The sequence below is a fragment of the Carex rostrata genome, chromosome 9, assembly GCF_964058835.1.
Source record: "Carex rostrata chromosome 9, lpCarRost1.2, whole genome shotgun sequence".
Lineage (NCBI taxonomy): Eukaryota > Viridiplantae > Streptophyta > Magnoliopsida > Poales > Cyperaceae > Carex > Carex rostrata.
Window position 1 is genome coordinate 1,435,127 of NC_135926.1, and position 17,132 is coordinate 1,452,258.

The 17,132-nt window shown below is 33.0% G+C and overlaps 1 protein-coding gene across 1 annotated transcript; it reads right to left on the reverse strand.

Moving 5' to 3' along the window:
- Positions 1 to 1,765: 1,765 nt before the first annotated feature.
- Positions 1,766 to 6,619, reverse strand: LOC144559245 (endo-1,4-beta-xylanase 5-like). The gene is made up of 9 exons (XM_078308252.1): positions 6,484 to 6,619; positions 5,887 to 5,950; positions 5,583 to 5,635; positions 4,402 to 4,624; positions 3,990 to 4,153; positions 3,802 to 3,900; positions 3,394 to 3,713; positions 2,582 to 3,044; positions 1,766 to 2,335 (listed from the first exon to the last, which is right to left on the reverse strand). Exons 1-9 carry the CDS (start codon positions 6,484 to 6,486, stop codon positions 1,994 to 1,996), a joined length of 1,731 nt encoding a protein of 576 aa, XP_078164378.1. The 5' UTR covers positions 6,487 to 6,619; the 3' UTR covers positions 1,766 to 1,993.
- Positions 6,620 to 17,132: the final 10,513 nt, after the last annotated feature.

Sequence of the window (17,132 nt, forward strand, 5' to 3'; positions counted from 1 at the left end):
ATTTGGTTTTTACTAAATTTTAACCTTCACAATAGTATCAACAGGATAACAAAAACGAGCTGTTTGAGCTTAACAACAATTGATGATATTTTAGGGTTAGTGGTTAAGTATCACTCACAAATATATTGATAAAGAAAAAAAAAATGTTCAAGTTCCTAATTTTTAACTCCTCGTCTTACATAAAGCTATAACTAACCTCAACCCCAATTAGAAATATACAGCTGAACAAAACAAATTGTTCATTTATTTGTTCCCTCCTTACACCCCTTCCACCTAAATACGTACAACGAGGAAAGATGTGGTGGTAACGCAACCCAATAGCACGCCTATAAAACATCAACAAAAAAGAAGATATAAAGAAGAAATGGGGCTATGTAATACCAACCATTGCACGCGTGTTTAGAGAGATGGAAGAAAAGAACTACAATAGCTGAAAACAAAATAAATGGCAAGGATTTGAGTTCACTATGTATACGAGTTGTAGAGAAACAGAGAACAGAGCTCCAATCTCTTGCAACCTGTTGGAATGTACATGCACACACATATATATAGGCAATATATCAATCAGTTAATGAAGAAAGATATGGTATATCTTTTTTGTTTTCTTTATTTCCCATGATGGAACCCCATTAGGTGGATACCTATATGCTTAATTATCCATTAAGGCAATTTTTTTATCGGCTCAGGTTTTGCTTCCACCCAAATTGGCATCCACTTTCCTTCTAGAAAACATAACTTGCTTCAGAATTCGTTAGTTGATAGTGCTCTAAGTGATGCTTACAAATTTAAACTTTCACACAATCAATACTACAAATCGAGTTTTGTACTGGTAAAAGTTGGGCCAGTAGTGAGGTACTTGACTGAAGTCAAGGCTGCTTGTTTGCTCATGCTTTCTGTCATATCAAAGCTGATTGTTTTCTCATGCATTCTGTCATACTCATTTATTTATTTCTTCTTTCTTCTGAATGACCAACAGGCTATCTATTTATTTTGTTTCCTTTCTCTTTTGCTACCAGTTTGAATACTCACTGGATACAAAAAAAAAATAGACTGTTTTTTGTTCTGCTTGTTGCACAGACATCTGTATTTGAGGAGTGTGCTGACAATTGGAAGTTTTTGTTCTGCTTGTTGCACATACACTTATATAGACCAGTATTCAATATGAGGTATGGCTGGTTCTCTCATCAATCCCCATATACCAGATGGTTTGCTTTCAGTTTACAAAATGGGTAATAGATAGAAATCATAGAATGGATCAAATTAGAAGAAGTTTCTGTGGGGGGGAATAAGGGAGGACAATGTGGACTATCATTTATAAACTGGAGTACGGTTCACCCAAAGAAAATAGGAGGAATTGGGGTATTCAAATCTCCAAAACATTTCCTTACTATTGAGGTGGTGGTGGATGGCATCTTAGTGTCCTACGGCCATTTGGATAAAGATGATCACAAGATTAATTAAGATGGTCAGGGACATATGCTCATGGTCCCAATCTCTAGTCAGCAGTATGATTGTTCTTCTGGCGCCAATTGTTAAAAATCTAGCCTCTATTCCATTGGAGTTGCAAATAGAACGTGGGAACTGGGAAATGGCATGAGTATCTCCTTCTGGTATGATTCATGTGATGAAATTCCAATTAGAGACTTTTATTAGTTCAATAAAATACTTGACAACTGCTGCCAAGATTTTCAAAAAGAGAGAGAGGGGGTTATACTTGGCAGCCACAGCCAAGGTTACAAAGAGAGAGAGAGAGAGAGATCATGAATACATGATAATTAAAACTTACGTTATTATTATACGTGTCAAAGCCTTTCTAATTTGGAACTTATAATAATCAAGGCTCGACCAAATAATTAAGCCAACAAATCATATTTTCGTCCACTGAATACATCGATCGGGACGTCTATTCGTATAGTTATAATTCTTCTGTATTATCCTATATTATTTTTCAGTCTAAGTAAAAATGAGAAAATATCAAGCTCCCAGCTTGTAATTAATGTTGGATCTGCAACTTGTGTACAGGATGAGAATCAGCACCGACACTGATTTTGTGCACTGATGAGGAATTTGTAGATGGGTGGGTTACAGTGACCGAGTACTCTCCATAAGCAAGGTTTGCTTGGAGTGAACCATCCACTCCAGTTGTCCCTAAGGCATGAGTCTTCCATTCTTGGATCAAACTGTCTACTGAATTTCCAACTGGAAAGTTCTGGAATTGGTTGTTGGTTAGACACATCCTGTAACATCCCGTTGGGGTCCATGAAGCCCACATAACTATCCCCTCAACGGCTGGATGCGAGTATGCTTCTCTCAAGATTTGTTCCAAATAATGAGCCTGTTCGTTAAACAAAAATCAATGAAAATTTAAATCTTCCTATTTGTTCATGTTCTATTTCTTTCTAGATTGGGTTGTGTGAGTTAATACTATTCACTGATCAAAAGAAACCAAACCAGGGAAACAACAGTAGTTGGTTCATACTGGTACCAGTTCGGATTTTATATATTGATTCATATAAAGATTTAGAAAATTCATATAAACAACAATCAAGCAGTTACAGAACGAGACAATATATCTATGTACCTGATTTGGGTTCGTACCAGCCACATCAACCTCAGTGAGCCAAATAGGCACACCAGCAGTTGCCATCTTATCCAGCACTGATCTCATATAAGGGATATTCGGCACATCAAAATGTGCTTCCAATCCAATTCCCATCTTTGCATTTGGGTTACCGGCTTTGATCTGATGGAACTTCTGCAGATACCTATCGGGCATAGCATTCCAATCTCCTGGCTGCTCGAGAGTGTTGTAGTCGTTCATAAAGAGAATTACATTTGGGTCGATATTGTTGACCTTCTGGAAGATTTTTGTTGAAGCATCAGGGCTCAACCTGGTCTCGAAGAAGTTGAAGTGCACATTCTCATTTACCACGTCCCAATGAATCACCTGGCCTTTGTACCTGTTCACGACAGATTTCAAACGCTTCTGTACTGCTTGCTCGAACTGCGGTTTGGCAAGATATGTAACCCAAGACATCTGAGTACTGTTGACAGAAATTTCATCATCAAATTGAGTCAAGGACTTCCATTAATGTTTGTGTATGGTTTTTTGTTTGGTTTTTGCTTGCTGAGAGCATGGTTTACTTTTTTGTTGTAATTATTGATGGAATAGAAATATCAACTTCCAAAAAAGCACAATTTACTGGCAGGAGAAACTTGTAAGTAAATTTGCGCTCAATAATTTGAAATTTTGTATATCTTTTGATGTCTTTTCTTTTTCTTTTCTATGGACATATGACTTCAATTTTTAGATGGGATGCGCTAAACTGAAAATGCATTTGCAAGCACCAAAGTCTTTTGAAAAATATATATTTATATTAGCATGATACTAACTTTTGATCATCCCAGAACACGTTGTGTCCTCTGACACGGATACCGTGCTGCTTGGCAAATGCTAGCATCGCATCAGCTGCGTAGTAGTCTTCGTGTCCTGGGGTATATTCGGTGCTGTACCATTTCATCTCATTCTCAAATGTGGTCACAGTGAAGCGGGATGCGAACCACCTCTGGTAGTCTGGGTTTGTGAGGATAGCCTGGTTGATTGCCGTGCCAAAAGGGAATCCGGGCCGAATTGGATCGACTGAGAATTTTGCACCAGCTATTGGTTTTCCGTTTGAATCTACAGCTGTGACATTAACCCTCTTCTTGCGTACCTGAGTGACAGTGCCAATTTAAATGAACTTTTTACAATCTTCTATTAGAAAAGCTATAATAAAAGACTTGATATGTTAGTTGGCAAACCTGGTTGATGCTTTCATTATGGTGACTTCTCCATTCATCTTGAGCAAAGGGTTGCAAGGATACATTGTCAACCCACATCTCGGCTGTTGAGTTGTTGGTCTGTTTTGAAGTTTTAATTGATCAGATCAATATCACCGTAAATTGGTATAACCACTATCGATTATTTTTTATATATAAGTCTTAATTACCTCGAAGTATAATTCTCCTGGACCAGAAATATTAACTGTGAAACCTCCTTTAAGCATTGACCAACACGATTCCTTAGCCACGACTGAACCCACTGGTACAAATCCAACTGCAGTCTTTACTAAAGCTCTGACCTCTGCGCTCCCTTTGTTCACTTGCAACCAGGCTGAAATATCACAAATATAGTCACATCATATACAATTCTTTTTTAATTGATATAACTACATCAATTGCTACAGGGATTTGAAGTCCTAATATGGTACCAATTTGACTGTTATAGTATCATTAGAATCACATACATAAATCGGTGATTCTATAATCTATATGTGCCAGCTACTGGCAAAAACATCCATGTCCATCTCTGGAAATAGTGTCTTGTTACTTTGAATCAAAGTTGGATTTAATTTGTCTTACCAGAAACAGAGTAGAGCCTATCTTTTTGCAATTGGACTTTCTGAGAGATGCTGTGGTGTGGCACGCTTCGATTGACAGCAACAGCGTACTTGTTCCCTGACTTAGAAACTTTGTGTTCTACATTTGCATAGCCAAATGATGCCCAACCGCTGAGCATGTGGTTGAATTCTGGATTGACTAAGATCCCTCCTCCATAGTGCGGCTTTAGTGGTTCAGCCAAGCACTGAGAACAAAATAATTTTTGTTAAATTAAGTTATAGGAAATGAGAGACAGAATTTGTCTTGAAATTACTCGATTGTAATTATTTTTCTTCATCGAGCATTCGAGCTTATATTCTCGCTTATAAAAAGGGAACTGTTCTTGACCTCTAAGCTAAAAATAATTGATTTCCTTAAAACTCTTGATCATGCTAGCTAGATGTACATTCACAAAATATAATATTCTTAAATTGTCAAGAATTAAACATATGATAATTATAAACGAGGAAGGGAATTAAATTGAATGGTGGTTATTATTTTGCAGAAATATTGGAACCAAAAGGTTGGTCAAGGTAGAAATAAGTCAAAGTCAAACTGGTCTGTTCAAGTTGGGTCAGATATATAACTAATTTTTTTTTTTGACCCTTTAATATAGATATCGTTTCAATTGTCTTCCGATAAATGTAAGTTTGGTACAAGTGCACTCCTACATGATATTCTATAGTACATTTTTTTGACGATGCAATTTCATCAGATGTCAATGCGAACTCAAAATTCTTCATTTTTTTCCTAATTCCTAAATTTTCTATCAGTTTGGGGGCGTGGCAATTTTGTTGTTTAGTTGACCATTATTTCTTATAGACAGAAAGGTCAACACTTTTGTTGACCTTTATTAAAGTGCTCATTTACGGCGCATTCAAGGGAAGATTGACGTCATGTTGTAAGTAGTTAGCCTTTCAATGTGTAAGCATGATTAAATAGGATTATTATACTTCTAATTACTAAAGTTATATTTTTCAAGATACTGATTTTAAAATAAAATAAGTTATTTAAAATCATCAATGCACACACATATATATTATCCAGAGGGCTCGGTATATTCTAAAATAAAATAAGTTTTTCAACATACTAAAAAACAATGTTTTTAGTTTTTATCAAGAGGGCTCGGTATATTCTACGAGAGAAAGAGAACAAGAGCTTGCCTCGAAAGATGCAGAATAATCATAAGGAACAGAATTTACAATGATCGCTTGGCCTGAAAATACAAATAAAATAGCACCGTTAGCAATTTCTATATCTGTAATTAGCTCAGTTGTCAAATATCATGTTTCAATTCCCCGACTTAAGCACCTAATTTAGCCCCCTAAATTTTACTGAACATGTTACAATGGTTTCATAAAAACAAAAGTATATATTTTAATGATGGCGGCGAATCTCTCTATTGATTGTAGAACTATGCACAATGCAAAGGTGAAATTAAATTAAAAAATATATATATATCATTACCTAAGATGGCAACAAAGAGGAACAGAAGCACTGCTTTCTCCCCTGGAGCCTTCATCTCTGTTTTCTGAGTAGACAATTCATCAAATTGGCATGACTAATCTAAATATAAATAAAATGTGCATGAAGAAAGAAAGTGCAAACAATAAGGAAAGATATCATTTAATTCTAAAATAAAAGGAAAAAAAATACACCAATAAGGAAATATCAGGTAGAGATTGGGACCTACTGTAGAAGATTTTGTACTTTATTTGGAAGAAATACATGCATTACCAGCTGATACAATGTTTCTTTATTATTATTTTTTTTTTTCCTTTTATGGTTTGGCAAGAGAAAGGTACGTAGAGAATTTACAAGGAGGTAATAGGAGAGGGGGCATGAATGCTATCATTCCTACCATTTATTTGGTTATTCACTAAATTATAATCTTCCTATTCATTACAATGTTATCGGTAGGATAACAAAATATATATGTTCATAGGCTAACGACATTGGTGATAAATAACCCCTATAAAGTGGTGGTAATGCAACCCAATAGCACGCCAATAAACAGCAACAAAGAAGAAGAGACGAAAAGAGATGGGGCTATGCAATACCAACCATTGCACGCCTGTTTAGAGAGAGACGGAGAACAGAGAACAGAGGATTTGAGCTTTAGTATGTAGACAAGTTGTAGAGAAACAGGAAGTGTGTGTATTAGGAGACAAACGAGGAATCTCTTGCTAGTTGCTACCTGTTGGGATGTACATGCGCACATATATATAGGCGATATATCGATCGGTTCATGAATCACAAAGAAATTTAGATATGGTGTATCTTTTTTTTTTTTCTTTATTTCCCATGACGGAACGCCATTAGGTGGATACGTATACGCTTAATATTCTCAGATAGTCAGATATACTACCACTAACGGTAATTACTGCTAGCAGTATCGGGTTAGGTTTTGCTTCCACCCAAATTATTGTCATCCATTAGGCTTCCAGAAAATTAACATGACTTCAAAAATATTAATATATAAGAGATGAGCTATGGTGAGCTATAGAGTAAAAGAGGTTTTTTATTCCATGGCAAAAAAATTTATTTTTAAAATCCAAACAACCGATCCGAACCGCTCAACATGATGTCCATATTGAAATATGCTTGGAGACCAAATTTTACATTTTTTGGAATTTTTTTACTATTTATTAAGCCACTTTGAAAATCGCCGATCTGGTGGTTCAGAAATTTTTACTGTTTACCCGGATTTTCAGATTTTCAAAGTGACTTAATAAATAGTAAAAAAATTCCAAAAATTGTAAAATTTAGTTTCCAAGCATATTTTATTATAGATTAAACATCTAATGGTTTGGATCGGCTATTTGAACTTTGAAAATGAAGATATTGCATGGAGTATAAACCCCTTTTACTCTATAGCTCACCATAGCTCATCTCAATATATAAATTCTTAAATACATTTTGTTCCAAATTTTGTTTAAATAACATTTTTTTTTTAAATCTTGGAAGTGGCTCCCAAGAACAAATAATATTTTTTGAATTTGAAAATCAGAAAGGTGGACTAGTTTGTTTCTAACATAATTTCCCGGACATGAATCATTAAAAGAAGTTCACCTCCTATGATGTGATGCACCACGAAATCAATTTCTCTAAAATACAAACAAATTATGGCTTTATTTTTTTTACAAAAATAGTAAATGAGTGCATCATTAACTCCCAAATTATTAAAAAGTAAATGAGAATTTGTAATAGGCATTTCTATAAAAGAAATCTCTACCGTCCTCATCTAAATGAAACATTTTATAAATTCAGTCTTTAGGAGAATACTATATATATCAAAATTATATTCCTTGGATGTTCTCTTTTATCTAATTCTAAAGACACATATTATCAAAGGCGTCCCTTGAGAATTTTAATTTTAGATTTCAATGAGAGAAAAATATGTTAGGGATGAAATCTCAAGGGAAGCGTGGTGCGTAAAAAGTGACAGTATTCGCAAGCAAATTCAAATTGCAAGTTTTTTTTTTCATATAATTAAAGTTATTTTTAATTATTTTTTATTTCAGCAAGCAAATTTGATAAATAGAAATTTGACAGGTCTTGAGATGTGAAGTGAGGGGCGTTCAATAGGCATCAGACTCAAGTCGGTCTGATGCCTGTTTGGAACCGCCCAATTTACTTCATGATATGTGTGTTTCAATTCAATATTTGTGTGCACCACTTTATTATTCATGCGGATCAAGCACGTATGAATCACAAAATGAAACGGACGGTTCCAAACAGATATCAATCCGATGCCCTCGCGAGGGAGTACTGTCATAAATGCGCTTTCTCCCTTGCGAATAGTGTCACAACAACAAAGTAGACACTATCCGCGAGGAAAAAAACGCATTTATGACGGTATTCCCTCGCGAAAAGTACCGTCGCCAATAGAAAAAAATACATTTATGACAGTACTCCGTCGCGAAGAGTCACTTTTTACCCTCGCGAATACTGTCTTAAATAGCAAGTACACATTTCATATAATTTTCACTTGCAAATGCAATTGAGATCGCGATAAGAGAGGCACCCATGCATCCATTCTCTGTTCCGTCAATTTACGTCGCAAACAAAAACAGATTGAAAGTAATACAGAGTCAGTTACAAAGCTCAGTAACCTGTTATTTAACGATGTGCTTCTCTATAATTGGCTTAATTAAACAACCATTAAAACAAACATGATTAATTCACACAAATTCACATCAAATTATGAATACATATTTTACCGCAATAGCACTTGGGTCTAAGTTATCAATAAAACAAGTCACATAATATATATTTGTATAATTTCATTTCACACAATCATATCATCTCACAATTTCTCAGAACACGCAATCATATTATTTCACAAATCAAATTCGAACCTCAGACTCGCTATCCCGCGCGTTAAATATGTATCATAATCCAATATCCAATTCAAAATCCAATTCAACAACACAAATAAAAAATACAGATTATAGAAAAGTTTGATTACTTGATAGCGATCAATTCAAAGAATACAAATCAAACTGCAATAACTGTTCAGAATCAACGCGACGTACGTAGTCGGAATTTTAATCAATCGCGAAATCATAATATTTATCAAAATATTTTCTTCTCATTGTTTCTTCGGTTTTACTCTATTAGTTTTCATTTTTCTTTCTCACTATTTTTTTTTATCTTAATCCATTAAATAGATATAATGACTCATTATAAGGAGAGTTTTAACGGTGGTCAACATTACAGATGGCAAAACATACATAGGCCGTGGTACCATGTTTTCAAATTTTATTTCTATAATTTAAACCCCTAAACTTTATAAATATTTATATAAACAAATTATATTTACCGGATGTTATAATTCTCCACCATCTGATTTTAATATATATATATAGAGAGTGGCTAATATGCATTCGGTTGCATATGGACCGAAGTGCTTACGGTCCAAATTTGATTTTTCAAAATCCAAACGGTCGATCTGAACCGTTCATCTTGTTCTCCATATTAATATGTGCTTGGAGACCAAATTTTATATTTTTCTGAATTTTTTTACTATTTATTAAGTATTTTACAAAATTGTTGATCCAACGGTAACTTAACAAAACAGTAAAATCAGCAGCTACCGTTGGATCAACAATTTGGTAAAATACTTAATAAATAGTAAAAAAATTCAGAAAAATATAAAATTTGGTCTCCAAGCACATATTAATATGGAGAACAAGATGAACGGTTCAGATCGACCGTTTGGATTTTGAAAAATCAAATTTGGACCGTAAGCACTTCGGTCCATATGCAACCGAATGCATATTAGCCACTCTCTCTCTCTCTCTCTCTCTCTCTCTCTATATATATATATATAGAGGAGGGTTCAAATGCACCCAAATTTTTGTGCACCCAAATGCACCCTATCCTTTTTCTCCGTTTTCAAAGTCCGAATAGTCAATCCAAACCGTTAGATGCGATCTATATATTAAGATGTGCTTGGAGACCAAATTTTATATTTTTTGGAATTTTTTTACTATTTATTAAGCCAATCCGAATTTTATATTTTCAAAGTCCGAATAGTCAATCCGAACCGTACTATATATAGAGTACGGCTAACGCGCTTCCTCTAGTATATTAACAATATGCTTCCGATTTCTAAAATCTATCGAATCGGCTTCAAATGACAAATCTAAACTGTTCAAACCAATGTCCTTAATGAGAGCTTCGTTTCCATATAAAAAAATTTAAGTTTCGAATTTATTTACTATCAAGTCAAGCGGTCAAAAGACGAAGGATTTTATGCGCATTTTAATGCACTATTTTGGTCATTTTTTTTACCGCTTGACTTGATAGTAAATAAATTCCAAACTTAAATTTTTTTATATGGAAACGAAGCTCTCGTTAAGGACATTGGTTTGAACGGTTTAGATTTGTCATTTGAAGCCGATTCGATAGATTTTAGAGACCAGAAGCATATTGTTAATATACTAGAGGAAGCGCGTTAGCCGTACTATATATATATATATATAGGGTTTGTCTAAATTGCTGCTGGCAGCATTTCAGCAGAGGTGCTGCCAGGGCTATATTTAGCCGTGTGATGTCCAAACAACAAATCCAAACTGTTAATTAAGAATAGATAAATAGATGTTTAATCTATATTATAATCTACTTGGAGACCAAATTTTATATTTTTTGGAATTTTTTTACTATATATTAAGCTGGTTTGAAAACCGCTGATTTCAGTAAATTTCTGCAGCATTGAAATCAGCGGTTTTCAAACCAGCTTAATATATAGTAAAAAAATTCCAAAAAATGTAAAATTTGGTCTCCAAGTAGATTATAATATAGATTAAACATCTAACGGTTTGGATTTGTTGTTTGGACATCACAAAACAGAAAAATGGACGGCAGCACCGCCGGCAGAAATGCTGCCGGCAGCAAATTAGCCACAGCCTATATATATATATATCTAAAGTCATTGTTCTAAGTAAAACACCATTAAGGAATCTAAAATATCAAATGATTAATTATCACCGTCTTGTAAGCCTTCTATTAGTGATCAATGCCCACAAATTACTATTGTCAAATAATCGACAGTATAAAGATAAGTAACTGAAATTAATTACTTTATGCTAAATTAAGTGTCATGAAGAAAGAAAAAATATATAATTATCTATCTAGTAGTGGTAGAGAGCTACCATGATGGTTGATGCTGAAGGTGGCAAAATGACCACAATATCTTAGAATAATGACAAAATAATAACGGTGGTGATACCCCTTAAATGATATATATGGATAAAATCCTCGATTAATTTGGATTCGACATTTATATTTCAAATTTTAAAATATAAATGAAAACATCATAGATATTGAATAGTTGAATAACTTGACTTTTCAATTTTTACTTAAAAAAATATAAACTTTTTAACTTTTGCAGTGAAAACAAGTATATTTTTGTTATAAGCAGTGACTAATTAAATAATTGAGCATCCTCATTGGGACAAAGTCTCTAGTTGTTTAGTTTCTCGATGCACCTTAATTTCTACCTGTTTACTGGTTTAGTTCCGGAAAAACAGTAGATAATCAAATTAAATTACTCGGTAATGGGTTATTGGTTTTCTTTGACCAGTTAATTAATGCGACTTAGAAAAATAAGTAATGGGTTCCCTTTGACTTGTGCCACCTCAAAAACAGAGATATCATATCACACATTCACATTCACATTCACATCCGTATGCTATTTTACTTGTCTGTGCCTAATATGTCCTTATTTGTTTGAGTTTAGAACTTAGTGAAATTCATGACTTGTAAATCTTTTTGCCTTGGTTGGAAAGATTTAAATGTATTGCGTACATCTTACACATAGATGGATCCCTTTTCATGGGTTTTGTCGCATAACACATGTCATGTAGTTTAGTTGTTGATTAGATTTAGTTCTTACCAGGATTTATGCATTTTCATTGGCCTGATTCCAGGAATGCAATTATTTATTATTTCATTATTTAAGGGAGGCCGTTGTGCACATGCAATCCACATCCATCCGACTTTACAATATTTTAACATTTTTATTTTTTTTTGTAGTTAATTAATTATACAACATTCAAATTTAATAAAACGACTATATATATATTCAATCATATAACATTGAAATGTAATAAAATTTACAAGTGAAAATTGACTTGTGTTATATGAATCTCGCATGCTTGATCATCATTGCTCCTGAAATAATAGTAATGACAAGACAATCCTAAACAAAAAGAGCAACTTCTGTACTTACTTTCATTCCACAATATGATGAGCAATATTAGATACAACCATAAATGTTTTGTTTGCATTAGTATTTGGAACAAAAACTTACAGGTAAGTTTCATTCTGTTAATTGTATAATTATTTTAGATTGCTCATTAATTGAAAAAACTTACCATTAATCCAAACTTAAAATTGCTATTTTTTCCTCATGTCATTTCTCGCTCTTATATAAATTCTCATGTCTTATTTGAAGTTTTAAAAATCAAGAAGTAAATAACAACAGAAAAGGTAACTTTTAAGTAATATGGAATGATGCTTCCCAATTCCCTCCAAAGCTGATGTGGCACCGAAATCTGAAACCATAATTTTGATTTGTGCTGGTTCAAAAGCTATCACATAGAACAGACATAGAATTAAAATATAAAATACTCTGGCCGTATATATACAAACAATTCCTCTGTTTTTCCTTCCTTTGCGTGGGAGCAAACTAATATTTATCCTCGTTTCTTTTTCTTTGTACATACATGTGATTTTATAATCTAATGAAAACACAACTAATTGTGTGGGTCATGTTAAATTAGAATTTATTATATAACTGTATCCGACTCAACGCATGAAAGAATTCTATTTGGTGCAAAACCTTGGATTTAGTTATTTCCGTTGGTACTAACAAACTACTTGTACTGTTGTACACACAAAGTCAATACATGTCGTCATGTTTTAATTTTTGAGAGATGATAAATCACTCCGACTTGTGTACCCCCAAGTAGTGTTCCTGAAATGCCACTCTCTAAATGGTTTTGATTCCTATTCTACCAATATAGCAAAATATTGAATGTTGTTTGTTTTATTTAAAATTTTATCAAGTTTAGATCAGTGGATTAAAAAATCCCATTTGGAGTTGAATTATTAATATTTCTAAATCTTTGAAAGCATAAAAGTTGAACCATACATCTATTATTGTTATAAAGCACCGTTTGTCCAATTTCTATAATCATGTTTTATTCAACTATTCTAAAAAAAAAAGGTAAACCTTCTATATATTCAAACTGAAAAAACAAAATCATTTAGATGGAATTAATTTTGAGTTATGTATAGTGAAAATTGGTTGGACAAAAAAAGTGCTGGGATGCTACGATAATATCAAAATTTTGATTTAACACCCAATATCTACTTTTTTATCTCCTTCTTTGTTATCTACAAGAAAAACAAAATATAAAGCAATATAATTTTAAGGATACGTTGTTCAAAGAAAACTTATAAAGTTTTCAAAATAATACAATTGAAAGAATAAATTCGAATAGAATTAATGAAAATTATTTTTGAAAAACATAATATGTGGGGGCTGGTGATGAAGAAAATTGTATGTTCTCATAAGAGAAATTGTGTAATGTGTCAATGTTTGACAGTTGTAAAATCTTAATTTAATAATAAAGCAATATGAAAGAAAATGCGAGCAAAGTCAAATGGCCTCACTAAAGTTTACAAAATTACCTCGCCAGTGTTTACAACCAAAATTCTTGAAACGATTTATTATTGACTATGAATATCTAGCTGACTTATGGCTTTTAGATGCTTGGATACCAACTAAGGATATATTTCTCATAGAATTGATACAAGCAGCCACTATTTGGACTATTTGGTTAGCTAGGAACAATGTATGTTTTAATAACTCTTTAATACCTTCAGCTGCTACAATAGAATCAAAAATAATTTCACTTACCTCCTACTGGTGCAAAAATAACTTGGATGATTCTTTTATTTAAACTAACCTTAGTAATTTCCATGGATATCTCTTATTTGTCTCAGGCAGGCGTTATAATCCTCTCGGAGACCGATACGTTGGAAGAGGAAAGCAATACTTGAGATTCCGAGGAAGATCCATGTCTTGGATTCGAGGGGTCAGACCTTTATGACTACCTGCGAGACAGAGCTGAAATTGACGTGCTTGATGTTGCATTCCTCTCATCTGCCAACCCCCCTGGTCAACCAAGTTCTTCTTATACCAGTTCATCTGTTGCTTACTAGTTTCACTTTCTGAGTAGTTATCTCAGCTGTATTTTTTTTGTAATAAGACTTATGTAGTGCCTAAACAAACTGTTTCCTCTGCTTTATTAGATATCTCCTAATTGCTTCACAATTAGGAAGATCCATATATATGTAGTAGTTATCTGCTTTTGAACTCTATGAATGGTTTGTAAGAACATTTGTGTTTCTATGAAAACAAGTGGTATGCACCACTTTTATCAAAAAAAAAAAAAAAAAAATTCAAATCTTTTAATGTTATTGCATAATACGGTGGAGCTAGCTTGGGACAGTTTCTGGGAGACGGATAACTTTCCTCGATTAAAATATAATAAACACATTCTTCTACTAGCTTATAAAATTAAACCGAGACAAAGAGCCTAAAACATGTGAGCTTGCTTAAGTGCTTTTGCTCTGCTTAGATCTGCTCGAGAAAAATATATACATATTTTAGTGTCTTCGTGTGTGGAAACAATTTAATCTTGCTTGTTTCCACACTTATTCCCAGAATCAATGGATCAAAATTTGTTGCTGCTTTACTTTTTTACCCCCCTGTCTTGTCGTATGTAACTATGTGATCATAAATCCGCCTGTCAATCCGAAATTTAGCTTCTCATTCATTTTTGTTATTTCTGAAAAAAAAAATTAAATATTTTTGATATAGAATTACGGACTTAGCGCAGTGATGCGAGTCTTATTCTTTTACGAAGAGGTGCACATTTGACTATCGAAGAACATATTTTTTATATGGCAGCCTTTAATAAAAAAATATTTTTTTACCTATTTAACACAATAAATTATATTTAAGATTGAAAAATGAAATAAGTGTGTGTGAATTTTAAGTTTAATAACTTGAAAGTCTATAAAATGACTTTAAAAATAACAAAAATTTAAACAGTTCAGTTTAATCTAATTCAAAATTAATATGTTTACATATTAATATTGTCAATCTGTATTCTAAATTTAGCATATGATTAAGCAATAAAAATGTGTATTAAAATAAAGTTTCTAAACCTGATTTTTAACAATTAACTTTGTACTAACTAAAAAAATGTATAAATTTTATATATTAACATATTACTTGTAAAGTATACAAATTTCAACTGCTTATATATTTCATTTAAATACAATTCAACACGTTTTGAACTACTACAGTTGTGAAAATGTAAACAGAGGATAAAAGGAATTTGTATGAATTCAATATTTTATTGATTCTCTTGGTTGAATTGTTCCGTACACTGTTACCTTTATATAGGAAGATTAATACAAGCTAATCATGGTTAGACTCTTTATTAACTAGAGTTCTAACCTCCTAACAGTGTATTACAAAGGTTGTTACTTCTAACAAACTTGCCTAACTAACTTTACCTAACTAACAGTAATGCCAATTATTCATGGCTGTTGAAGCTGTTACACTATTAATTAAGTTGTACTCATAAATTCTACTAATAAACTTAACACTTATATGTTTCATATTAAACAACTATAACAACCAAAACATTCAAGCAACCAAAAAAAAAATAACAAAAGCACACCTAATTAAAAAAATTAATTTCGTTACCGTTAAAATATAGTATTATTAAGCTCCTTAAAATTCTGAATGAAAGATTATCTACATTTTGACCGTCCATCTTGACTAATTCATTCAAATTAATTCCGGCCTCGAAACACGATGGAAAAAATTAAATAATTCTACAATCCTAACTCAGCCTCTTATATTTTGTTTTTCAAACAAAAAAAGTAGTCTACACTGATGAGACTAGAAACAAACTTATCTCGAATTAAGAGCATGTTAGGCAGTTAATTTGGTGCAAATTGGAAATCTGGGAACCATACACCCATCACCAGAAAACAAACCAAGTACCAGACTTGCGAATTAAATCTATTGCCAATTGGGAGAGAACTAAATACGCAATTGGTGCAGTTGAGTTTAATAATTTAATTACTCCGACCCGCTAGTGTAAACCGTCCATCCGTCCCGCAGTGCATCGAGTTCAAGCGGAACTTGGAAAATTATTCTAGAAATTCCTTGCGAACACTTGTGTAGTTGTGTCGCATTGCGAGCATGCAAATAGGGAGCGTGCTAGAGGGAGCGCTGAAATCAGGCGCGCTGATATTTGTCTTTTTTTTTTCGAAGAGAAAAAAAAAATCTCTCTCTCTCTCTCTCTGCACGCCTATACCTCACGTGCATAGTTCCAACTGTTTTGTTTGACAACAAAAATTAAAATATAAAAAATGTAACTGACTAATTGTATGAGCTGATTGAGTAAGATATTGACACAGTAGTTTTTACTTCTTGCAGCGCACGAGTCATGCTGTTTTGCTCTATTTTTTATGCTGCATGAAGCAAAACCTCATCTGTCAATATCTTTACGCAGCTGGTATAATCTGACAAGCTTTAGAGAACAAATAGGCCGGATCTTAGTGTATTGGAAAGGTAGCTAAGCTACTCCTATGATTTTAAAATTTTAGTTATATTTATTGAAATTTAATTAAAACTTATTTTTTAAAATTTTCTATATAGTCTAGCCTCTCTCAATAATACTCAAATCTATACTTGTAGTTTAGTGATTAGAGCTTTCTTTTATAGATGAGATCTAGGTCTTGAGTTCAAATTCTACTAACTATATTTATGCATTTTAATTTTTAGCCCCCCACTATTAAAATTTTCTATTTCTGCACCCAAGAACAAATAATGTCGCACGTGACACAACATGATAAATGAGCATGTTCCTTCAGTTATGGTTAGGTGTCGCATGACGAAGGAGCACATTCCTTCGGTTATCGTTAGGCGGAGTTTGGATTGGTGCTCTGAAAGTCAAAAGGTTTTATTACAATTTGCACATAGCAAATGGTTTTCAATTTTACCCAAAAGCTTAAACTATTAGAAAAGCAAACTTAACACAAAAGGTTTTATTAGTTATTACAGTTTCTAGAATAAAGGGATTGAAATATTGAATGAACTAAGAAATGCAAAC